This window comes from Mytilus galloprovincialis, chromosome 6, assembly GCF_965363235.1.
Source record: "Mytilus galloprovincialis chromosome 6, xbMytGall1.hap1.1, whole genome shotgun sequence".
In the NCBI taxonomy this organism is placed as follows: domain Eukaryota; kingdom Metazoa; phylum Mollusca; class Bivalvia; order Mytilida; family Mytilidae; genus Mytilus; species Mytilus galloprovincialis.
In genome coordinates, this window is record NC_134843.1 from 13,964,710 (window position 1) to 13,992,117 (window position 27,408).

The 27,408-nt window shown below is 31.8% G+C and overlaps 1 protein-coding gene across 5 annotated transcripts; it reads left to right on the forward strand.

Annotated features, from left to right (window-relative positions):
• Positions 1–14: 14 nt before the first annotated feature.
• LOC143078997 (protein LSM14 homolog B-like) lies at positions 15–20,854 on the forward strand. 5 transcript variants are annotated; one of them, XM_076254091.1, is made up of 10 exons: positions 15–256; positions 5,543–5,715; positions 6,019–6,169; positions 7,416–7,517; positions 11,530–11,790; positions 12,183–12,365; positions 13,459–13,597; positions 14,626–14,825; positions 16,519–16,646; positions 17,053–20,854. In XM_076254091.1, the coding sequence occupies exons 1-10, from the start codon at positions 136–138 to the stop codon at positions 17,080–17,082; spliced, it is 1,488 nt and encodes a 495-aa protein (XP_076110206.1). In that variant the 5' UTR covers positions 15–135; the 3' UTR covers positions 17,083–20,854. The 5 variants fall into 5 exon arrangements, with proteins under 5 accessions (XP_076110206.1, XP_076110207.1, XP_076110209.1 ...); XM_076254092.1 differs by having other exon boundaries at positions 6,043–6,169; positions 12,180–12,365; XM_076254090.1 differs by having other exon boundaries at positions 16–256; positions 12,180–12,365.
• The last annotated feature ends 6,554 nt before the right edge of the window (positions 20,855–27,408 follow it).

Genomic DNA, 27,408 nt, shown 5'->3' on the forward strand with positions numbered 1-27,408 from the left:
TTTCAAAAGTACGCCCTCTCGTGACAGAATCAAAACATCCGCCATCTTATATTCTGCTGATACAATATTTTGGATGAAGCAGATAAATCCGTTGGCATCTTCCTTTGTTTGAAAGTTTAGAGATTCCTTGCCATCATGAGTGGGGGGATTCCATATCTTGGTAGCAAAATAAGTCTTATTTCTAAAGCAGGAATTAGATATGAGGGTATTTTATATACCATTGATCCGAATGAATCGACAGTTGCATTAGCGAAAGGTAATATAGATAGCATTCCAGAAAATGAAATATATGCATGTTGTGAAATAATATCTGCAACAAAAAAATAAATGCGTTTGACGTTAAAAGCGACAGCATTCGTTGACCTACTCAAAAGTTTGGTGCCATGAATTAACCGAAAAGTTTATGACAAAAGCGATAGGTTTTGCACGACAATAGCTTTGCATTAAATTTACAAACTCCACTTTGGGAGTAAACACGGTAACGTTTGAGCTTTTGACATTATCATGCAAGTAAACATACTCGACCCTGACATTAAAAAACGAATTTATGAGGCTTGTGTCATGATTTATTATGCCCTACACTGGTTTTGTCTAAAACTAAGAAGATGCATCAGTGACACGTGATACATTATGGTTATAATGGATATCAGGTCCGTTTGCACTAATATCATGCTCAACCTGGGTCTGTTTTCCTAGAGTTCCTTCGCCCTAAGTTCCTTCGCCCTACTAAAAAATATTAATGTTCTTGGCATTGAAGTTTAACTTATTCAGATATTTCTATGGTATAAATTCTTGAAATTTATGGAATTCGAAACATGGAAATATTTAAAAGTTTATGGCTTGCAGGGTTTCCCCTGGGTCAATTATTTTTTCGCCACCTCTTTCGCCAAAACAAGATATTTTTCGCCACTTTATTATTTTTTTCGCCAAGTAACATAACTATATTTTTCGTTTAAAATTTATCTTTTTTTCTACTCCTCCCCCCTTTTAATAAATAAGATGATTTTGCCCTATTGTGTCTATAGTTATTCTCTCAAATTTATTTTAGAGTCTACATTTTAATGAATAGACACTAAACATTTACTTTAAAACAACCGATTTTTTTTAACTTAAAAGGGAAAAATATTCATTGTATTTTAAACAACTTTTCTAAATGAGGGGGCCACTTAGTCAAAATAATTATGACGTCTGGCAAGGAAGGCGTCCCAGAAGTAAAAAAAAAAAATAGCCTTCCCAGACGTCATATTTATTTGGACTAGGGTCCACTATACTTTTAATGATAAAGAAGATATAAGTCGTGGAATATGACATTAGTGGATATGTTTTGATTATATAATACCAGTATAGTTCGTAGGGAAAGTTTCTTTAAAAGAAAAATACTGATGGGCCCTTTTGTACTAAGAAGTGGTTTTTTACAACAAAACAAAAGCTTTTATCACATGAAATTGATTCCTTATTTCATGTGTAGTCATTACATTGAAGGGTTACTCTCATTCGAGGGGTTGTTCCCAACCTTTTGGATAGATTTTTTCATAACGACAGTTTTCTTTTCTTGACCATCGTAAATGAAAAAGTTGAGTCGTAAAACTATGTTTGAAACACGTTTGTCACTCAAACGACTTTAAAGTAGTCTCCCTAGATTTTTCTTGCTTTTGAACATTTTTTGTCACAACAACAGCTTTCTTTTCTAAACTGTCTTTAAAAGGAGAGGAGACGTCAAAAGTTTGCTTCAAACACGTGCGCAAAGTGGTAAATAAATTCTGTATGTGACATTTAGCGGAAGCCATTTAACCATATCATTATGTCAAACAATTCAATCAACACCTTTATTAATTAGTCCTTTGTTGTCGATAGCTATAAAATGCAATCAGCTGATTATTGATTTTCTGTCCAAATCTTAATGAGGTCAAGGTGAATTCCGAGTATTGTCTGATCGGGTAAAGTCTGAGAAACTCGAAAAAAAGTAAATTAACAAGATGGAAGAAAATAAATCGTTACATATATTTCTTTCGCCAAATTCTTTCGCAAATGACGAATTTTTATCGCCACAATTATTATTTTTTCGCAAATTGCGAAAATGGCGACCGCCAGCGGAAACCCTGGCTTGTTTAGGATTAATAATTGTTCAATGACAAAATAATGCTCACTAATTATTGTGATACTTGTCTTTTGATGTATTCTGTATTCTGATGGATTAATGATAAAAACAAACAATTTGTTTTGATAAAATATTCAGCTTGAAATTAATAGAAACAATGATGTACAAACTGTAAATCATGAAACGGATTTACAGGTTCATTTATTCTTGTACTCTTAGACTAGTCTCAGTTATACTGCATACATTTGTCATGGGAATCACTATTCCTGAGTTCTCTGATTTTAAAGAATCAAACCGTTAAAGTTGCAATGATGATTTATTTGACATTCTACAAATGGAACATTTGTAATACACTTTAATTAAAGCATACGAGTTTATGGGAGTGCATGGTGGTGCCTTAAATAGCTTGAATATGCTTAGCTGGTTACCTTATAAACTAAATGTTTATATTGTTGCTTCTGTAATAGTTTTCACTGGTGTATCGTCTGCTACCGGGTTTCGGAACTGCCGGTCACCGGGATCGGATTACTTATATTAAACCCTAAAATGTCCCAGCCGGGCCACAGGAAGTGGACCGGCGAATCCCTAATAAAAATGGCTGCGCCCATGGGAAACTATATAAATACAATAAAGATAAATAGATATGCGTAGAATATTATATGAATAAAGAAGACATCTAGCGAAAGCGACTACCATTACACATCGATTCGTGATTGACTGAATACAATTATTTTGTAAACAAATATCAATAAAGATAAATACATTGTTTTCCAGTATTCTACTCTGCAAATCAAAGGGAAAATTATAAATTGGTTGTGGCAATATAAATAATGTCAAATTTTAACATATTTTGTTCAAATATTTAAAATTATGCGACTAGACAACAATTAGAAAAAAATAAAAATCAGGGTGAATGGACCCTGGGCGAACAGGTATCGGGGTGTACAAACAATTAGATTTATACCCATAGGCCATTAAGAGTCTAACAAGGTGAATTAAGGAAATGGCCACTTCAACTGTTCCACAAAATGCAATCATTGCTGAAAGACTTGAGTGACTATCGATTAATTGGACTTTTGTGTTTGCATGGGCTTTGTTTAGGTTGTTCTCATAGAGGTCTGCATTATTATATATTTATAGTCTTGCTAGCAATGTTTCAAAGATGAATTAGGAACAAGATATATAAAATGATTTATACATGTGTAATGTAATGATAATCATGTGTGCATTTTCAGGGATCTCAATGACCTGTTTTGTGGTGGTGAACAGATATCTTTTGAATATCTTCTGCACTGTCGAATGAATATAAAAAAGAAGATGTGGTATGAATGCCAATGAGACAACTAACGTCACCACAAGAGACCAAATGGCACAGAAATTAACAATTGTTCACTGCACTGTCTTCAACAATGAGCAAAGCCCATACTGCATACTAGTCAGCTATAAATAGCCCTGTAATGACAAATTTAAAACAAATCAAATGAGAAAACTAACGGCCTAATTTATGTCTTAAAACCCTGCCATTTTCATGACCCTTAGGCTTTTTATATAATTATCCAAAGGATTATCCTGATTTATTGACTTTTAATTCCATGAGTCAAACTTGTGATTTTATAATGACGTACGCAACCAGCATCCCCCTTTTTAAACAAGTACCAAAGAAGACATAACACGGATCAGAGATTAATGCCAAATCACATAATTACAGCAATTATCAATTAATATTGAACAACATTACAAATATAAAAAAAACGAATATATTAATATAAAATGATTAAGAAATAATTCATGGAAGCCATAGATTGTTGGAAATTTACACATGGCCTGGGCCGTGTGTAAATTTCCAACAATCTATGGCTTCCATGAATTATTTCGATTCTAATAGGTCAAATACGGTCATTAAAAAACTGAAGCGAGGGTGGGTATGCTGTGTATGTGGCTGTTCTTTTTTACTCCCTGTTAGATAAAGCTCAAATATCTTTATAAATATGTAACTTGCGTAGGTTATTTCGAGAATAACTGCTAGAAAAAAACTTTTTCATTCTTTAAGTTCTCAAACCCAACATTTGTCATTTTTAATTTACATGTTTTTCTCGTAAGCTTCCGTCAAATTAAAAGTTGACATTTTGTAACTAAGGAGCCGCCATGTTGACTTGCTGAAATGGGTAAATATGCGACTTATGCAATAGAATAGAAAACAAAACAAAACCTACCTCAAAAAATCAGTTTTAATACAATATCATACGAATTCCGATGGTTCACGTAACAGAAAACTTTCAAGTTTAGCAGTTTTGTATGACGTCATGTTTTGAAATGACTTAAATGCGCCAAAAAGATTAATAGACTTTCGCGGAATTTTATTTAATTTTTATTTTGTTGATTTCTCCGAGCTCTTGTGCATTACTTCTTTTTATTATGCATACGAATAAGAATAAAAGTTACTTTGTCTTTTTTAATTGCACTTTTTAAAACAATAAAATCGGCAAAGGATCTGCAAATAGGTTCCAATATATTTAGATTTACGTGGGAAGGATATAGTAACAGCCATTATTATGCATATCTCTGAGTCTGCGCTAAGTATATTTTATCGAGAATTTTATCACAGTGTTGTTTACAAAGCTAAAGAAGCACGTCATATTAGAATCATGAATAATCTGACAAAATTATTATGTTGTAATTCTGAATTCATTTCAAAGTTTACAATCAATTGATGCATCTGGTTTTCCAGTTTACATTCAGTATAAAGTACAAATGTAATGCATGTTGCTTAGTACAAATGTATATTTGTATAACTTTTCCTAGTTAGTCATTAAAACTTTTTAATTTGTTAATGTTAATCTTTCTTCAAGTTCAGTGCTTTACTATTACGAAACTTCTTGTTGTTGATTGTGCAAATCAGCAATACCGATTCATGACTCCTGAATTTCTCAATGAAATATTTAAGTCTTAAACCATTACCTAAATAGCAAGAAAAGGACATGGGAACCTTGAGGACAGCATCTGTTTACCGTTCCTTAATTGGAAATAGAGGAATGAAATACTTTGGCTTACTAAGTAAACGCCAAGTTTTGTCATGTTGAAAGTTCCTCCATCATTAAATTTTCATCCATGGAGATCCCTCCATTTGCAAAAGAAGAATACTACATATACTGTTTGTCACATTTCAAGACTTTGTAAAAGTCAAGCCAACTCTAAATTTCGATTAATAAAAAAAAAATATCATATAGGTTGGCCTGTTATTTTGTGTTTGTAGGTGTAAAAATGCTGTAAGAACACTTACTAAATTGTGTTTTGCCCTTGAACTGGAAATTGGCAAACCATTATCATAACTCATTTGCTGTAAGAATACACAATGAGTTAAGGTAAGATATATAAATTTTGGCAAGTAGCCATGATATTTTATGTAGTTTGAATAATAATTATTCTTTCTTTTTCTATTTTCAGTTCGTTCATTTGGAACTGAAGATCGACCAACTGATCGTCCTGTAGCACCTAGAGATGAGATATTTGAATATATAATATTTCGAGGCAGTGATATCAAAGATTTACATGTCTGTGAGCCACCTAAACCACAACCTCTGCAGACAACCTTACCACAAGATCCTGCTATTGTCAAAGTTTGTATCCCATTAATGTTTTAAACAATTTATATAGAGAATAGAATAGACAAGTAATTATCAGGGAGGTTGCACTTATATTGTCTTTTTAAGAATATTAATCGAGAGTAAAATCCAACTTTAGTCAAAGAATCTTGCTTCAAAATTTAAATCAATGAAAAATTGAAATTTATTTTAAACAGTTCTAAGCAAGAAAATATGTTATGTCGAAATTTTTAACCACTTCACCAAGTTGAGGTATTAAAAAAAAGCCAATATAAAGTGCTTTAAGCCTTCTGGTGAAGGTCTGTAATCTTCTTTCAGTCTTCTCAATCATCTTTCCAACAGCAAGCGGCAGCAAGTAACAACTATGGGAATAACTCATCATATCAACCATTTGGTGGTCAAAATATGTATAATCAGTATGGTACTTCAGCACCGCAATCTTTTGGTGGCCATCAGCAACAACAATCAGGTAAGTCCAAATAAATATATTCTGAGTAATTAACTGCAACTCAAGGGATGTCTTTTGTCAGCATAAACAGAAAGAATCTACTGTAAATTCAGAAATTATGGTGTGCATTTATTATTGTGATTTTGTGATTTAAGATCAACATTTGAGTTTTAGTTATTGATATGATAACCCTGTCACATTTTTGGCAATAATAAAAACATTTCAAAATTTTCTGAATTTACAGCATACAAATACAGTTCAAAAATGTTTGTTTAGTGTACCATCTAAAATTGATAATTAACAACTACACAAATTGGGTGATGTAAAATGTAAACTTAAATTTCCAAAACTAAATGATAATATATCACATTAAGATATACAAATTACTGATTGAAATAGACATTTTAGTACATGGTTAAGTAATTTTTAGCTCACCTTGTTACATGTATTGGTGACCATCTATGCCAACTTTTATTTTAAAAAATACTGGACCAAATGCAACTGATGTTACATTTAAAATAGTTGGCCCATGACCTTGCCAACCAACCAACATGGCAAAAAATAGAATAGATAGGTTAAATGCAAGCCACTTCCTGTTTGCATATACCTTGAAATTTACTCATCATACAAGATAAATTTTTGTCAGACTGTTTATTGCCTTTACCAAAGGGAAGGATTATATATTTGGCTGAGAAAATAGTAGATAGTATGGTCTATGGAAGTGTAAACCAAGGGGGGAAGTTCTAATAGACCAATCACATTCAAATAACACTCAAAGTTAAACATTTGTAAATGCTACAAGAACTACTGGTATTATGATTTCAAGACCGAATTTGTCCCTAACAGTCAAGGATTACAGTTTTCTGATTTTTTTTCTCCAGACTGTGATCATATACTCCATGGCCTTAGCAAGACCCCCAAAAAAGTTGTTGGGCCTTGCAGCAATTTTTAGGCTCTATATTTAGTCTTTTCTGTATTGATATAAACTTATTATAACCTTGTTAGTGATAACAGTGTTAAATTTAAGATTATATAGTTTTATGTATTATAAGTGTCAATTATGTACAAATGTATTAACATTTAATAAAATTCTTTATACTACAGGCATGATAGATGTAACACTTTTCATTATAATTTATCCAAATCCAATATATTTATAGTTTAAACCATAATTCTCAACCTGATATATATATATTTTGTTTGTGTGTTTCCTGTAAGTTCACAAAGGTCCATAGAAGATTATTGCAGTATTGTGTATTTTTGTTAGGTTCACGTGGGCCCTCTCCTACATTTAACCGTATATCACCCACTATGGATCAGGGTATACAAGTTGGGATGAGAGGAGCACCTCCGGCCAGAAGACCCAGTGGTGGGTACTAATCATCATTCCATAAACCAACATCTTCACTAATATCCATCAAACAATTGTCATTTTACAGCCGATTCCATTGAGTGTGTAGCCAAAGGGAATATCTTTGGTTAGCTTGCTTGTTAGCTGAACCATGAAGTCATTGTTAGGTTAGGTAAACTACCCTACTTTAATAGACTAGTCCGGCAGAAAGCCAATCGATCTGCCTGTTGGACTATGCTACTTCGAAAGGAGGGTAGTATACCTGATTAATAATGACTTCACGGTTCAGCTAACAAGCAAGCTAACCAAAGATATTAACTTTCGCTACTCACTCAATGGAATGCGCTGTAAACATAACAACTATAGATACTGCTTTGGAAAATTATAAATTGTTAAAACATCAAATTAGCATATAGATTTTTTTATTTTAAAAAATTACATACCGGTACATATATTATTAAACATTGAATTGTCATTGGTGCTATAGACAATACAATTAATGAGCAGTATTAATAGTTGTTAACCTAAGTGACTGTCATCATTTACACTGCCAGCATGGCCTTCATCCATAACCCTAACCTACAGAATTCTCAAGTTGTTTACCTGCATGGGGCAGTCTTCGTTGTATAACAGAGCTTTATCATCATGGACATAGTATAAAAGTATACAAATCTGCTAGTGCTTGCTGAATAATACACAAATGATTCAAAACATCAAGCCGTTTTCAGTTTTTATACGACCGCAAAAATTGAAAATTTTTTGGTCGTATATTGGTATGACGTTGCCGTCGTCCGAAGACATTTGGTTTTCGTACTATAACTTTAGTATAAGTAAATAGCAATCTATGAAATTTAAACATAAGGTTTATGACCACAAAAGGAAGGTTGGGATTGATTTTGGGAGTTTTGGTCCCAACAGTTTAGGAATTTGGGGCCAAAAAAAGGTCCCAAATAAGCATTTTTCTTTGTTTTGCACAATAACTTTAGTATGAGTAAATAGAAATCTATGAAATTTTAACACAAGGTTTATGAACACGAAAGGAAGGTTGGGATTGATTTTGGGAGTTTTGGTCCCAACAGTTAAGAATTAGGGTCCAAAATTAAACTTTGTTTGATTTCATCAAAAAATGAATTATTGGGGTTCTTTGATATGCCAAATCTAACCATGTATTTAGATACTTAATTTTTAGTCCTGTTTTCAACTTGGTCTACATTAAGGTCCAAAGGGTCCAAAATTAAACTTGGTTTGATTTTAACAAAAAAGAATTTTTGGGGTTCTTTGATATGCTGAATCTAAACATGTACATGTACTTAGATTTTTGATTATGGGCCCAGTTTTCAAGTTGGTCCTAATCAGGGTCCAAAATTAAACTTTGTTTGATTTCAACAAAAATTGAATATATGAGGTTCTTCAATATGCTGAATCTAACCATGTATTTATATTTTTAATATTTGGGCGGGTTATCAAATTGGTTCACATTGAGGTCTAAAGGGTCTAAAATTGATTCAAATTTGTTTATTTTAATAGAATTCTTGGGGTTCTATGATATGCTGAATCTCACCATGTATTTAGATTTTGGATATTGTACCATAATAGGTAAATGTCCAATTTAAAATTTTTAAGTTTTTAAGTTTAAGTTCTTACACCACATTCATTCTGTGTCAGAAACCTATGTTGTGTCAACTATTTAATCACAATCCATATTCAGAGCTGTATCAAGCTTAAATGTTGTGTCCATACTTGCCGCAACTGTTCAGGGTTTGACCTCTGTTGTCGTATAAAGCTGTACCCTGCGGAGCATCTGGTTTGATGTCATATATTAATACTCTTCTTTGCAGCTCTCAACCTTGCACTGCATATTTCACTGATTTGTTCTCTAAAAACCTAATTATAAAACACAAGTCCAAATAAAGATATCTGTGTGGTTCAGGTTTTCAGACAGACATTACATTTAACCTTAGACACTTGCACTTTATCCCCTCTCTGATTAAAAAAAATAGTTCAAAATAGCTAATATCAGGATTGCCTAAAAATATTTGAGCCTGCCGGACATTTTTGTCTTATCCTGATTTTAACCTCTTTTAAAAGACTTTAATAGTAACAAAAGGCAACCATAGTAATCATTTACATACATGTGATTCTTCCGGTGGGAGTTAAAATCTCCCGCTTTTCAGACCCTCTTCCGTCCCTCCCGTTAAAATTTGAAATCTTCCGCTTTTTGAAAATGTCAATCTCGAAAAATTTTCAGTAGACATTTCTGTTTACAAAATAGATACAGACAGGGAAAAAGTCTGAGAAACTTTAAATTGATATGGGAAAAGTCCGAGAAAATCGGAAGTTTCCTGTAATGGATTTGTGTCAAAAAGGTAAATAGGAAAATTGCCTCCAGTAATCAATGAAGGTGTTAAGGATTAGACTGTATATACAACAATAAAAGATGATTGGCATTTACCTAGTAATCAACTAGCTAGTTAAATAAACATGTCTGGATGATTAAAAGTGATACTGACAATGGAACAGTTGTATAAACATCGACTTTAATAAATTTTGATGCTGTTGAAAGCATGGAACAGACTTAGTTTATAATGAACCTCAAAGACAATAAAATCAACTCAAATATGATATGTCTTCTATCTGGTCCAATGGAAAACCTAAATAAGTGTGTTTGTCTTATAATTTGACAAAATGCAAACTGTATGTTATCACCAAATACTTGTACCCCAGCATCAAATTAAAGAAGACAATATCACTATAGCCAAATTAAAAAATGGTGCAAGTCCAGTGACAAGGGTCAAGACCATGCTTACTACACTTCATGCAAAGCTGACTATGGTGGCCCTAATTACTTGACCAAAAATATGGAGACAGCTACCCACCAGAAAGCCCACAACTTTATCAATTCAACACCTTCTGTTACAAACATGTTCAGTAGTGGTACAAAAGTTGACAAAATGGCTAAAGCAGATGTAATTTTTGCCAACTATGTATGATGGCTGATCACTGTATCTTGAACTATATAAAATTATGATGAATAAATATTTGAACCCCCCCCCCCCCCTATCTTCTATTTTATTAGGTAAAAATGGCTATGTAGGTGCTTGAAGGTATGGAATCATTGTTGTATTTTAACAAAAAAGGAAGATATGCAGTTTAAACACACACGAAAAAATCTTGCATATGTCGATAAAAAATCTTGCTTATGTCGATAAAAAGGTTGATAAAAAATCTCCAGTTATGAGGCCCAAACTCCAGCTGAAAATTTCCAAATCTCCAGTTGTGGCTTGACAACTCTGTCACATGATTTAGGCATCATATGAAATAATTTATGATTGACACAAAAACAGTATTTGTCTCGATTTTTTATATAAATTTGATGGTGTGACGCAAACTGTTAAATTTATATGACATTTATGAATAGATATTACTATCTCAATACCTGGGGAAAGAGTAAAACAAGTATCATCTAGAATCATACACTTGGATATGTTATAAGTTAATACCATACTGTTCAACAACAAAATCCCTTCTTCCATACCCTATTTTTATTTGAATGAAAGTGGAACCACATATTTACTTTAATTTGGTCTTAAGATAAACAAAGTTGCTGTTTTTTTTTTTGCAGTATCCAGTATCTGTGACGTGTACATCAATTGTAAAAGTTACTGATTATATGTTAATTTATGTAGCTTGTATGGGCAAGGCATTAATCTGAGTTGACAGTTTTTAAATATTTTGTAAAGAATGAAATGAATTCGTTTGTTAATGATTGAAATTTATTTCAGAAATGTTCATGTACTCTTCTTTGGTGTTGATTTGTTTTAAATTATTTTTCTTTATTAAATTTGGCAGAAGATGTGTATATGATTTATTTAATGTTTCATTTTTTCACCGAAAAGCAGCAGTCTTGTTGAATGTTCAGGCTTAAAGATCAGTATACTTTTTGGATAAAAAATTATGTGTTATTAGGGTCCTATTTACAAGTTACAACAAATTCTGATCAGAATAACTTAAGCTTCATTGAATTCTACAGGGTCACGAGGTCCTACACCGCCACAGCAGCCAAATAGGAAGTCCCCAACATCAGACACAGGAACACAGATGAGTCCAGAGAAACAATTACAGTCCGGCCAACAATCTCATAATAGACCTGATTTTAGGCGACCTCCACCACAGAGACCTCAACAACAGCATCAACAACATCAACAACAACAACAACAGTCATACTCAAGGGGTCGTGGAAGCAGTCGAGGGAGAGGTGGATTTGAAAGTAGAGGAGGATATGAAAGAGGAGGTATGATCATAGAAACAAAAATATTAAAAAATTACAAACTATCTATGTCAGTATTATGAAAATAAACTCATCATAGAATATTAGATGCCAGAATTATATTTTCAAATGCCATAAAGTAGTTTTATCTTCAAAAGACTCATCATTGAAGCTCAAATCAAAAAAAAAAATTAAAGACCAAACAAAGTAGAAAGTTTAAGAGCATTGAAGAAATCTTTTAATATATTGAGGAAGTTCAAGATCAGTTGTTCTTGCTTATGAATTTGTATCATTAAAGATAATCTATTCAGTTATTTTTCCTTTTGATTTTAAGGTTAGAAAGAAACGTTTGTGACATCTATTATCAGTACAAATATTCAGCTAAACTACATTCAACTATGTTAATGTTTTAGGAGGACATAGAGGAGCTCCCAGGGGAGGACCTAGAGGAGGTAGTGCTAGAGGTGGTGCACCAAGGGGTAGAGGAGGAAGGCATGGAGATCCACTTAAGTTTGAAGAAGAATTTGATTTTGAAACTGCTAATGCACAGTTTGACAAAGAAGAAATAGAAAGAGAATTAAAAGAAAAACTTGTGATAGGTATGTGATTTCCTATGATGTTTATTTTGCACGTAAGTTTTGTTCTTTCAGACAATTGTCCCAAATAAGTTGACTTAGGGTATTTAGTTGAGTATGCTGTCAAACATTTGTTATAACCAAAGTTATTAAACCATCTCAGTGGTAGTGTGCACACATCAATTGCGTGAGCTCATAGAATTGATCTTTAGCAGAAGGTTTTCACTTTAAGATAAGAGGTGCAGAAAAATGAACTGAAATAAGGTCCCATGCTTTATTTGTTTAATCTTTTATGAAACTTAATCGTGTTTATAACTTTTTTCTATGTTCATTAGCATTGTGTACAAGTTTCATAACATTTGGTTGGAAACTTATGCCCCTTTCAACTAGCGACAGGAGCATTTTAAGAAATTAAAGTGCCTATCCAAATAACCTTTCCAATCAATTGCGTTAGCTCATGGGATTTAAAATAAGAGTTAAAGACATGCAGAAAAATGAATTGAAATAAGATTCCATGCTTGATTTGTTTAATCTTTTATAACACTCTATCATGTTGATAACTTTGCGAGTCTGAAGCCCTTTTTCTGATTTAACATTATCAGGTCATGTTTATTGTCAAATGATTGTTAAGACATATTTAAATTTTTTTTGAAGTTAATGAACCATTCAGTCCATAAATCAGTATAATGTTAATTCAGAGATTATTGTGTGCATTTTTATAGCAATCTTTGAACAATAAACAATAATTTGAGATTAACTATTGCAATCCCAGGAAAATTGGCATTTAGATACTGTAAATTCAAAAATTATTGCGATTTTATCATTTTAGACCTAAATGCCATTTTAATTTTTATGATTTTGAAAAAAATCCTCTTTAATTGAAAATGAAATATTTCAAAATGCGAGTTTAAATTATTGCGTTTACAACTCTGTCGCATTTTTCGCAATAATAAAAACCTCGCAATAATTTCTGAATTTACAGTATATAAGTATCAAATATAAGAATGTGAGTTTTTATTACAGCTATACTCATCCAGTCACATTGTTCCCAATAGTAAGAACCTCACAATAATTTCTGAATTAACAGGAATAGAAATATTGTAAATATTTATTGTAGGTGATAAAACAGTGAATGGTGATAAAGATAGCATTGAGAATGGAGGCGATGAAACGGAGGAAGACCCAGAAATAACATATGATAAAAACAAATCATTCTTTGATAATATTAGTTGTGAAGCAACAGAAAGAGCCAAAGGGTAAACATGTTTAAACTAGCCACTTCTATAGCATTTTATTTTGATTAATTGATTGCTGCAAAAGAGGGATGAAAGATACCAGAGTGACATTCAAACTCGTAGGACGAAAATTATCTGACAAAAACTGCAAAACATACAGCTGTAATTATAACATTTCATTATTGCCTAGCCTTCAATAGAAGGCTATACATTAAGATGGTAATATTGGGGCAACTGTGTAATATTTTTTATTGTGCTCTGTTTCAGGATGTATGTATACATTATATACAGTTGCCTTATGTTACAAACTTTCTGTCTTGCATATGTCCATTTACTATGACCATTTTTTATTTATTACATTGGCAAATGGCTTTTTTTTATGAAATTAATGTAGAAAATGTAAGGAACTATATGTTTTTCCTACGCATTGACAATTTGTTTTGATCCGACGTTATCGACGTCTTGACAACGCCTATTGTTGTATGACGTCAGAGAGTGAAATAACCACGTTTATTTCACATGTGAAATTATCGGTTTTTATCTACTAGGAAATCAATGTAATTCATTGCAACCAATGTAATAACATGGTTTATCAACTGCTGAAAAATCTTATAATCACACAAACATCTAATTCAAGGGTAGGAAAATTTATTCAGAACACCTGGAAGTAGATATTTTAATGTTGGCATATTTTTTATTGACAGTAATTCGTACATTTACAAGTTACTATATTCTAGCCAGAAACTTTGGCACAGTGTTATTTTATTTTATAACTTTGTATTTTGATGACTTGACTGGTACTTAGAATGGTACTTCTACAGCAGTTGGTTAACATTTCTGATCAGCTAAACCGTTTAAATAGATTTAACAAGTTCTAAGTGTCAAACTTTAGTAACAAGGATTCTAAATGACCAACTTTTGTTTACATATTTGACAATCATGTGGGCAGACTTCAATATCAAACAGTATATAAGTATAAATGTAGTAATACCTTTAATAAGAAAATCTCCTTAAATGAATGTTGTCTAATTGACATAACTTTTTTTTAGAAGAACAACAAGAACAAGTTGGAAGGAAGAGCGGAAGTTAAATACGGAGACATTTGGAATGCAGGACCGAAGAAACTTTGCTAGTAGGGGTTATGGGGGTTACCGTGGTTATAACAGAGGATACAACCGAGGAGGTTATTATAATGACCGGGGCTCACGAGGATATTCAAGAGGAGGTGCAGGAGGAGGGGGATTCAGAGGTAAAAACAAAGGAATGTAAAATTACTTTTGTTTTCACTTTTTATGTCACGAAAAAAGCAGACTGCAAATATGTTCAACTGTTTATTCAAAGGAGTAAAATTGTAATAAAAGAAAATTGTGGAAAAGTTTATTGGGTTAGGCACTTTAATTTATTACTTATTATGCCCTTGCGGCTAGTAGAGAGCACTGGGATAGGCTAGGATTTTGAGGGCTTAAGTCACTGTTGTGCCATATTGAAATCAATTTTATTTTGTATACAACATTTTGTGTAACAACAAGAAACCAAGGATGTATATTACTAGCTACATCTTTGTCAGACTTTAAATTAAGGACCTAGGCATGCTTGACAGTTATTGTATGATTTGACTAGTTTGGCCCTTATTAGAAAAAGATTCTTTCTTGGGATCCAGAAAATTTAGTTCACAATTTCTCTTCAGTTTGTTCAATGTTGGGATCATTTTTTTTAACATTGAATCACAACAGAAAATAACTTGTAACAAATATTTCACTGCATAATCATTCCCTTCTAAAATGTTTAAATCGATATTTGGAAATCATTTCTATTAAGTTTGAACTGTATAAAAATCCTTTTTGAAACGATAATAATGACGTGGTAAACAAATCAAGAATATATCAAGATTACTACTTTCGGTTTTAAAATGAAATGAAAACAGGAAGTGACACGTGGGTAATAAATTCAAAACAAGTCTGGATTCATCTATGGATTGGTTTTTTCAATTTAAATATCTTTAGTAAGAGATATATATTTGTCTCTCTCATGTAATTGATACTAAATGATTTAGTATTTTACGTTTTAAGTGTCTATAAATTCAAAGGAATACTTCCATGCATGCGTAGTGTACACTGCAGGAAGCTCCTGTTTGACTCGTGAAAACATTTCCCAAAGTTTTGAATAAAGTTCTATCTTTTATATGGAAATATCTTTTATATGGAAATTGTAGAAAGTTTAAGATAAAAATTGATATCAAATATGATGAAAATGTGTTCAAATGACAAATCTACAACATACAAATCTAAAATTTTGATCGATTGAGAAATATTAAATTCAAATGCAAACTATCCAGGGGAAAACAATTTTGATCAAATGACGAAACTATACTCCTGGTTGTTAAAATGCTGACTGACTGATTTTCTCGAGAAAATAATTATGAGGTTTATAAATGATTTTCTCAAGAAAATAATTATGAGGTTTATAAATGATTAACGGATTAGTGACCCATTTGATGGGGAGAATTGGATTAATTCTAATCACAACTTTTTACACCTGTTTTACATGTTAATTACCTGGGGTCATAAACTTGTCAAGATTTATAGTATTTTCATGCGGAAATATTTTTACACTTTCAAAATTTAAGTGAGAAAATTGATATGGAAAATTTTCGTCATTTTGAAAACTGTTTCGTAGAATTGGAAAATTATTAGCGCTATCAAAATCACTGGAATGGGGCATAACTCCATTTGTAGTTATGTAGTCCAAAAACTGGTTTCCAACCGAATGTTATGAAATTTATACACAATGCTTATAAGCATAAAACAAAAATCCAGTTCAAATTTGGGTAGGTTCACTATTTCCAATGGACACTTTTCAATTTATTAGTTTCGAAGGACAGTTGCTACCTAAAAACACCAAAGAATTGATATTTTTAGAAATAATATTTGTATAATTTTTAGGACAGAGCCGTCCACCACGGGGAGGCGGTTATGGTGGTGGAAACAGAAATCGTAGTCAAGGATGGGTGGATTATAATTATGATTATGAAGCGGCAGGATTAGACAAACGCCAGGGCTCAGCTAATAGAGTGAGTAACAGTTGAAATGATTCTCTCTTCACAAATGGTCTCCACAAAATAAAACTTCCCGAAAATACACAAGTTTCTTCCAGTTTCCTTTTAAGCAATCTAATCAACTTCTATTACCATTAAAAATCATATCTGAAGCACAGAACTTAGCTAATATCAAATCAAATTTGATTTAAAATACCAAAACACAGTAAATTACCTGGCATGTCCAATTTGTTTAATTTCAACAGAATTTTCTATTCAGTAGTAAAAACACCTTTCTTTTTTTTAACCTATTGGCATTCAGAAAAATATAAATATATAGACAACCTCAGGTATTACTTTATACTAAAAATAAACCATTAGATTAAAATATAATGTTTTCTTCAAGAGGATATGGAAATATTTATGATTTTAATTTTTTCAGCAAAGACAGACAACAACAGCAGAATCGTAGAAATAGTGGAATACGTTTGTGATAAGATGTATGCAAGATGATGGAGTCTGGCAGCTTTTTCGTTATAAACTCCTTAAGATGCATGCGCCATCACCAATTAACTGACTTCATTTCACACTCTGAAGAAGCTACTTTAGTAAGAGTAGTGAAAGATGTCGATGGATTTTAATTGTTTTACAATTGTGTATTTATGGAACAGAAGTTCAGCAGAAATGAACATAAGATGAATTCTCCAGTAACCAGTGAGACAATCAGATGCTGAATAAAACCTTGGAAATTGTCTTCTTTTTTAAATTAAGAAAAATGCCATTTTATGCTCTACTAAAGAGATAGCATAAAACTGAAGAAAATGAACTATGGGCAACACATTTTTCTCTAAGTATGAAAACAATAGTAAAACAAAACCTTGAAACAATAAAATATTTATGACACTATCTTTAAATTATTCATTTTTTGTTCAATTTTCATTTAAAAGAAATTTGTGTCCTATTTACCAAAGCAAGCATTAAACTAACATGTATTTCTGTGCAAGTTATATATTAGTAAATATTTTATATTTTAAGAAATTCTTAATAATCATAATCAAATAAAGTAATTTTTTTCATAAATGAGCTTTTTCATCTTTTTCACAACTGAGCTTTATAGATGATTGGGGATATTCTATTAAGGTCTCTTTTGTAATAAATACTTATTTTGCTTTTCAAATTTTCTTGTGTACTTTTGATGAACATCACAGTAAGCACACAGAAGCAGTTACTCCTTTGTGTATGGCTTGATCTATGTGTTAGTTGCAATTGCTTTTGTAAATGGGCCACTACCTATTAGTAATTTTTGTTTAGATTTGATAAAACATTGTAGTTATTTTCAAGGAATAGTGCTAGATTTGACAAAATGTGCTGTACAAAATCTCTACCGGTTTCAGTTTATTTATCCACTTTGAGCAGGGCAGTCAGTGTATACAAAATTTTGGAGACTAATCCATTAATCTGAAAGAGCACCTCAAATACATGTAGTTTCTTTTTTATAAAATTTTCTAAATATTAATTCAAATTGTATTTCCAAGAGATTTCAAACTAATATAGGATAAAAGCTAATCACAGACTTGCAGTTAATTTAAAACTTGTTATCTGTACCAATTATTCTATATTCTTACAACAAAACAAAAAAATTTGCTAGTTCAATTTTGAGTTACTTTTTTGTCAAAATCTGTTAAAAAATATCTTGAATTTTTATTAATTTACCTGTATGCCCCTAAAGCATATGTATGTCTACAGTCACCCTACATAACCTTTATTATCAGATCCCTTAATATATTTTCTTTTTTGGACTATTTTCACTGATGTAACTGTTAACACACATTTATTGTTGTTGTTGGCCTTGTGATAAGTGGAATCCAGATTCATTTTCAAGATAACTTTCTTGGTTGTAAAAAAGTTCAACTCTTGTCAATTTGGTTGTATGAAATAGTCTTGATTATGAAAACTGAATTGAGCACCCTGTGGTTCAAGTTTACTCACATGTACCACGGGTTGAGCTTCTATTGTTTGTTTTTGCTCTGTAATTCCTTATTTTGATATCTACTTGACAGTTTTCTGTTTGTACTAGTATTTCACAGATTTGTGTATTTTATACATATATTTATTTGAATTGTACACTACTAATGAATTTACGGAGTACAAATTCTGTATGTTATTTTTATATATGTTAATTTTTTCAGTAGGAAGGTCAATATAGGTGTGCTAAAAAATAGTTTTTGGATAAAAGAATTGTGGTAAATATTTTTATTGTAAGAATAGTTGACAGAATTATCTCACAGCCACAAAGTATTTTCATGGTTTTAAATTATTTTACAATGCTTCTGGCTATCTTTTTTATAATTGGCACCTGTATGTTTCCTGAAAATGAGTCATCTATAAAAAAAAAATTGTAAATGTGGATTATGTCAGTTATTCTAGAAGAAACATGTATTTGATCTTTTCTTGGCATGGAAAATATTTATAACTCTTAATTTTTTTTTTAACCTTAAGGTGATATTTTAAAAAGGATATATTAATATGGTTGGTGTTATAAAATTAATTTTTGCATAGATTCAGATATCTTTTGCGAGTTTCATCATTATGAAAATATTTTGAAGTTTTCACAGTTCCCAGGCCATTGAGCTCTATTTTTACATGGCTATCATTGTTAACCAAAATACTAAGTTATAAATATTCTTTTTTTGTCTTGTCTGAGTGAGTTCTGTGAATCTTCAAAAAAACAAATTATTAAAAGAGTACCTGCCTATTTTGTATACAAAATGATAATTTATCTTGAGTGAGTGTTGAAGTTTTATAGAAATAAAATGGTCTTAATGCATGCACATTTGTTAAAGGAAAGATTAGGATTTCAAATAATTTGCAAGTTTAAATTTTCAGTTGAAAAATCATTTTTAAAATAAGATTGACAGGTTTGAGTACTACATGACTCAAATCAAAGAAATAAAGAGATAAAAAAAAACCTAGACAATTTTAACAGTTATTCTTCGAATCCTTGACTGTTAATAATATAGTTTCTTAACTTTAAAATTATATTTGTCATAATGTTCTAATTATTGAGAATGATACATCTAATGATTTATTTATGTGTTCATTTTGTCACTGTAACTGAAAACATTCACCTAGGACCCCATTATGTAGAATGTTTGGATCCTATTATACAAATAAAATGCACTCATTTCAGTGTAAACAGAATGGATATGTTGAAAGTGTATTGAATATACAATGGAAGTAATATCTGCTTTGCTCATTACTTAATTTAGATATATAGATCAATGATTCTCAACTTTTAGATTCACGGAAAAGGGGAAAATGGATACTTCTTGGTTGCATTACTAAAATACAAATTTCAATAAAGAATTCATGGTTGTATACTTTAGTCAATTGTACTTTCAACACATTCAACCATCAATATATTCTAAATGAACATTATTTCTACTCAAGTTGTATTTAAATTTTATTATTTTAGATCTCGACTGACATACAAATATTTGTCATATAATATGCGCAATGTATAAATACCAAAAAATACATCTGATAGCGTAAATTCACGGAAGTGGGATCAACATTTATACCTTAATTTAAGAAGGAGCTCATAATGAATTTCACCAGATAACTTTTGAGAGATCCTTTCACTTTATACTTGAGATTATCATTTTTCTTTAGAAACCCAGTTTTGCTTCAAATGAATTTCTATTAAAAATCAAGGCTGACATAACTAAAGTCTTCTCTATAGCACTACATTTGTTATTAATAAAAAATTTCATGACCTCTTTTCTTGTACTGATGAGGTAGTTTTGCTAGACTCATTTCTGTTAATCATAGCCAATAGAGATTCTAGTCAAAAAGTTACTGCCAGTTGAAATGTGTGGCAGCTATTATAGACTACGCCAAATCACATGTACAGCTATATCTTAAGTAATCAAAATAAGTCTTAAAGTGAGCACTGCTTTGTCTCATTATTTTAGTATTTTCAAATAAGATATAGAAATTAAAAATGTGCAGTACAGAAAAAACTTTCCAAAAATTTATTCATTGTAGTCTTTTATAACGAGTAAAAACTGATTAGTTGAATATATTGAAAGTGTGATCTCAAGAGGTTATGAAAATTGATGACATGAGTTATGATAACAGTTAGTGGATGGGTTAAAAAATTTGTATAGAATTTTTGACCTTCGTAAATGTATGAAATTAAAGAAAAAACACAAACATTTTGAATAAAAAGTGCTATAAAATTATATGGTGTTATTAATGGTTATAGACTATCTGATATACAAGTGTTAATATCCAATTTAAAGTTAACTGTTACTGTTTGGCATCAAATGAGAAAATGCATGATCATTATTGGGCTATGACATTAAAAGAACTCAAAAGTCAGCAATCCACTCCAAAATACAAAAGCTCTGCCAAATGTATTTTTCTAGAAGTCTGTATTTCCTCAGCATATAAATAAGGCCATTCATTCAATTACACATGCTATTGATCACCAGTTCTGCTTTTACTTGCTGGCCTTGATTGGAGGTCATGGGTTGATTTTCAAACAAGGTCGGATGTAAATTAAGATTTATAATTATGTACAACCAAGATTCAACTAGAGCTATTCCCATATAGGGACTTGTACCCTGTATATGAATTTTAGTTGTTACAGGGAAATTCTTATTTGAGGCATACCTTTTGAGATTTTTGGTTTTTTTTTTAGCAATTCCTTTATATATGAGCGGCATCAAATAGATATTGATCTTAAGCAAATGTATTTCAATACATCGGTTCATTTCAAGTTGAAAAATCTCTGCAGAAAGATTGTTTGAAAAGTAAGTTGTTATAAGAACCCTGTGATACAGACAAAACTAGATGTGTCAAAGCGACACGAATGGCCCCCTCTCAAAAAGTTGAAAAATCTGCAATTTCAATAACACGTGGACACAAACATGATGGTAGTCTTGCATATCAAAATTCAGCTGAAAATCTAAAGGTGTATAGAAAAAAAGTCTGTATAACTGTGAATTTCAACAATGTTCAAAGTTGTAAACCCTTAATTTTGGCAAAAATTAGCGAAACAAAACTTAAACTTGATCTGTAACTCATGGGTAACTCGCATACCAAAAATCGGCCCAAAACTGAAAGCATTTAGAAAAAAGGTACTTTTAACTGATTTTCAACAATTTATCAAAGTCCAAAGCCCGTAAATTCGGCAAAAAATACCCGAGCGGAATGAAACTAAAACTTGATCTGCAACTCATCATGGTTAACTCGCATACCAAAAATCATCCCAATACCTGAAGGTGTTCATATTCTAATTAATTAGAAAAAAACTCTGTATAATGGTTTGCAGAATTACAGACAAGGTTAAACTATATGGCACCAACATTTCATTACGGGCCATAAAAATGTACATATATACATGCACTTGCATATGATCGATTTCTCATTTAGTCATGGCTCATACATTATCATTACCTCTGTGTTTGATTGCTGCATGGTTAGTGATTGGTTAGTCTGAAAGAATTATACTGACAAGAAACAGTCTAAGGTTCTGCACTATATGTCTTATACTCGGATTCAGACAGTTAGGTCAGTATGATGAATATGCATGAAAAGTTATGTCAATCTAAATGTTACAGTACAAAACTTGTGCTCCAAACAGATCAGACAATGTTTCCTATTGGTCAAATTCCAGTGACCTAACTGACATATTGGCAAACTAACTCGGACCAGGTTTAACTATCATAGGAGTTAAAGTTTATATCCACTGACCTGTATATGGCACCCAAGCCTATGATGCAACTGAATACAGGGGCGTAGCTAGGCCAAAATGATGTATACGCAATGCCGGGGAAAGAAGTCATACGGCGAGGGGTCTGGAGGCCGCTCAAGGTCCCCAGAAGCTCTAGAGTAAATGGTGCAAAATCCTGCATTCTCGCGATTTCCTGGGACTGAAAATGACCTCACAGAAATCTAATTTTCATGAGTAACAAGTCAACTTTTGAAAATAATTAAATTTGAAAAAAAAAAATTAGAGAAAAAAAACTACTAATGTGTAGTGGGTAACGCTTATTTATATATTAGGTAACAATTAAAATATATAGTGCCACCACCATATATTTTAATTCGGCTACCTAATCAGTCTCAACCCACTATACATTCACTGAGAAAATCCAAATTTCTAAGCCTTAAAGGGTATTTTTTTATTGAGAAAATACATATATTAATCGAATCACATTTCTCTATGTTTTATTTTATAAGCGAACAAGCAGTCTTTCTTTTAACTTTTAATTCTCAAAGTTAGTTCTGAAAGTCAATGACCATTTCCTTTCCAGTTATCCAAAACCGTGTCTGTTGAAATTTGTTTTTCGTGGTATATGTTCAATAGAAAAAGCCCAGATAAACGAATGGATTTCATTGTATTTCTTTAGTCGTCTCATGGTACTGAAAGATTGTTCTATCGTTGCCGTCCAGACCGACATACATGCATATATGTTAAGTATTTTAAAGATTCCTGGGTATAAATCCTTGTTTATAACATCATAGTTTGGAAACCTTTAACTATACATTTGTATATAAATACTTTTGAAGTCCCAAAATCTACAAGGAAAAGCTTCAAATTAAATCTGAGTTCTTTTTATCAATTTCCAAAATCGAGTCTTTTATTTTTACAAAGCAAGGAAAACAAGCACTTAAATTTTGCACATGGAGAATAAGGACTTTAAATCTCGAGACACCTATAATTAAATGAACGAGGCACCCATCTTGCATGACCGAACATAAAATAAAAAAGTAAAAAACACGTTGATTGTCAAAAAAAAACAAAAAAACGGCGAATATAGGTTGCAAAAATATTACCCTTAATAGAACATCACGTTTTATTTATTTCATCAGTCATTTTGAAATCTTCAGAAAAGATGTCAGGGTAAGGAGGCATAGTAGACGCACTTATTGTATTCTGAAACCCCGAGGACTCAGCTATTTTAATTGTTTGCATCAGCAGCACAATCACGATGCTGGTCCCGAAAATGTAAAGAGAAAACTAATTTCCGGAACGGAATATAGTTACAAAGTGACTATTAACATATTTTTATAACACTTTATAATTAATTCTATTACTTAAGTTTTATTCTTACTAGATTTACCATATTTTTATTTTTGTCAAATTTTCGATGTGTCAACTGCGTTTTTGCGTACGGGTCGCTACGCGCCTGGAATACCAAGTTTGGTTAACCTAAGTTTTAAGTATGAAAGGTCAACATAAATTGAATAAGGTTTTACTATCATAGGTGCAAAGGTCAAGGGTGATCTGGCCTGGGATACTACAATCCTATATTGCAACTACATACCAAGTTTTGTTTACCTATATTTTGAAATACAAAATAAATGAGCCGGACAGAATTTGATAAGATTTTAGTATCTCAGAACATAGGGTATACTAGAAAACGTTTCATTTAAAAAAAAATATATACCCTTAAGGTAGCACAATACAAAGATTTTTTCACTCCCAATCAGACAACTTTAAACTGATGTAATTCATTTCATCCTTCTTTATATTTTATAAATGAGGTACCAAAAGAAAGAAGAAAGACTAATCTTTCAAATTGTGATAATTTCATTATGACGTAATTATTACATAATTATTATGTAATTAGTTGCTATATTGTGATGTCCACACTTGAATGAATTTAACGTCTTTGTTCTTAATAGCATCCCAAAATATTTTATAGATTCTTGTACAACACAGCTTGACCTCCAAAACTGTGTCTCAGATTTTCAAAAACATCAATAGAACAAATTTCATACCCAATTGAATTCAGTGGTCTCTTATGAATTGATGTTGCAAACTTCATTGAAGATTTATGAGAGAATGAAGTACAATAGGAAAAATCTGAGAGACGGTTTTGGAGGTCACACTGTGTTGTGTAAGAATCTATAAAATATTTTCGGATGCTATGAATAACAAAGAAGCTAAATTCATTCAAGTATGGACATCACAATATGGCAACTAATTACATAACAATTAATTATGTAATAATTTTGTCATAATGAAATTATCACAATTTGAAAGATTAATCCTTCTTTCTGTTGGTACCTCATTTATAAAATTTAAAGAAAGATAAGTGGAATTATAACAGTTTGAAGATGTCTGATTGGGAGTGAAAAATCTTTGTATTGTGCTACCTTAAGGGCATACGATACAGTTTTGAACCTGTATTTACAAGTTGATGAAAATTTGCATATAGGCTATTTTTTACCTGATTAAATCAAATATGTAATAAAAAATATACCTTCATGTGCTACTTTTTGAGTAAAATGAGGTCGAAATTTTGTATATTTGCTCAAAATTCAGATTTGTGTCCGTATTTTCTTTTTCGAAAGAAAGACATAACTTTTTTGTTTTAAAAGATAAACACAAATGGTTTTTTGTTCAATAATCGGTAATTTCTGTATTTTATAAGTATTATTAAAAATTATGCAATTTTTATTCAGAAATAGCTCATATTTATCAAATGTTCATGATAAGAGGAACAAACGTCATTTTTTGCTGCATGTTTATCAAAATTAAAAAAAATTCTCTATTTACAGTTTTATAAAATTTGGGTCACATAATCTCCTTGCAAAATGAAACACATTACCGTTTTAAAAAATAGGGGTCCATGAACTCGTTTTCAAATTAAATCAGTTTTAATGATAAAAATCAGTCGAAAAATGCATCTTTTCTCGATATGTCATAGTTTGACGTCGCGAAAATAACATTTTACGTTAGCAACGCCATTACCTCCCCTGTAACTGTATCGTATGCCCTTAAGTGACAACAAATGAATTAAGTGCAAGGAACAACGTTGTAGCTGATCTTTTACATCGACTTCATGGGGCGCCTGGAGGAAATGTTCTCTTTATTCTGATTGACTCGTAAAATTAACCCGAGGGAAAAACTTTTGATTGAGTTTATTACTCAGCTTCCAGAACACCTGGATGGTTACAATTCTCACAGGGGTTGACTGACGGAAGCAAGATGTTCCATTGACAAAAAAAGGATAACTGAAGTTAATTGCTAAAGGTAGGGATGAACAGTGACATATCTCATCCAAGCTTTAATGTTGTGTCCATACTTGCCCCGACTTTTCATGCTTCGACCTCTGCGGTCGTATGAAGCTGCACCCTGCGGAACATCTGGTTGTCTGTTCATCAAGGACCATCCGTGACGCTCGACTCGAAAGGTTACAAGCCTATATAAAGTATGTGTTTGAAGAGCAGTGAGGAACTAAAATTCAAAAAGGTAAGTCAAATACAGCTAAGGAAATCTGTTCATGTGGTATAGAATCCTAGGAATTACAAGAATTGAAAGTTTTATAAACCGGCTATTTATCATTATGATCATATCAATGATTATTCATGTCAATACAGAAGTGCTGACTTACGATCTGGCGATAACATGGAGGAAAAAACTCGACCCGCATTCACACCATCCAAGGGGTTGTAAATAAACTCATCATAGATACCAGGATTAAAATTGTGCACTCGAGATTAGAATACTGAAACAAGAACACAATTTATTTCGTCAGACTTAAAAATCAAACGTGTTAACATTATGAGAAGTAGCCAACTCTAAATTTCGCATATTGCTAATAAATTTCATCGTTATAACAGGATGGTATTGTGGATCTCAATACTCTTCAACTTTGTACTTTATTTGACTTTTTTTTAACTTTTTTGGATTCGAGCGTCACTGATGAGTCTTTTGTAGACAAAACGCGTGTCTGGTGTATATACAAAATTTAGTCCTGGTATCTATGATGAGTTTATTGTAATGCAGTCAACATGTTCTCCATACAATCTGGTTACCCACGGATGTCAAGTTGGTTCACTATCCAACATTCAACATTCAAATGTTTGTTGTTAAACATTCGTTTTCCGACATTAGATGTCAATATTCAACATTAAATATTCGACATTCGTTTTGCAACATTTGATTTTAACATTCAGCATTCAAAGGGAGACGAAAGATACCAGAGGGACAGTCAAACTCATAAATCGAAAACAAACTGACAACGCCATGGATAAAAAAGAAAAAAACTAACAATAGTACACATGCCACAACATAGAAAACTAAAGAATAAACAACACGAACCCCCCCCCCCCCCAAAAAAAAAAAAAAAACAAACAAAAAAAAACCCCTAGGGGTGATCTCAGGTGCTCCGGAAGGGTAAGCAGATCCTGCTCCACATGTGGCACTCGTCGTGTTGCTTATGTGATTACAAATCCGCTAAAAAGTTTAATTCGGTAGGTAACTTTCACGAAAGGGAAGGGCATTGTAGTTACGACGTAAGGAACATATCCGATATAATTTGTGAAACGGTTATTCAATTGTCATTGATATGGTTATATTTATAAATTTACTGTTTACAAAATTTTAAATTTTTGAAATACTAAGGCTTTTCTACCTCAGGAATAGATTACCTAAGCTGGATTTGGCAAAACTTTTAGAAATTTTGGTCCTCAATGCTCTTCAACTTCGTACTTCATTTGGCCTTTTAACTTTTTTGGATTCGAGCGTCACTGATGAGTCTTTTGTAGATGAAACGCACGTCTGGCGTATGTACGAAATTTAGTCCTGGTATCTATGATAAGTTTACTTACAACCACTGGGTCGATGCCACTGCTGGAGGAGATTTATTTCCCCGCGGATATCACCAGCCCAGTAGTCACCACTTTTGTGCTGACATGAATTATCATTGATTCGGTTATATTTATAAATTAATTGTTTACAAAATTTTTAATTTTTGAAATACTAAGGCTTTTCTAC

Excerpts from the sequence above, each read along its gene's own strand:
- LOC143078997 (XM_076254090.1), top strand. The coding sequence starts at position 136 with ATGAGTGGGGGGATTCCATATCTTGGTAGCAAAATAAGTCTTATTTCT. Across the intron at positions 11,791-12,179 it reads AGGAGGATATGAAAGAGGAG|GAGGACATAGAGGAGCTCCC; the intron begins GTATGATCATAG and ends TTAATGTTTTAG. Across the intron at positions 16,647-17,052 it reads GCCAGGGCTCAGCTAATAGA|CAAAGACAGACAACAACAGC; the intron begins GTGAGTAACAGT and ends TAATTTTTTCAG.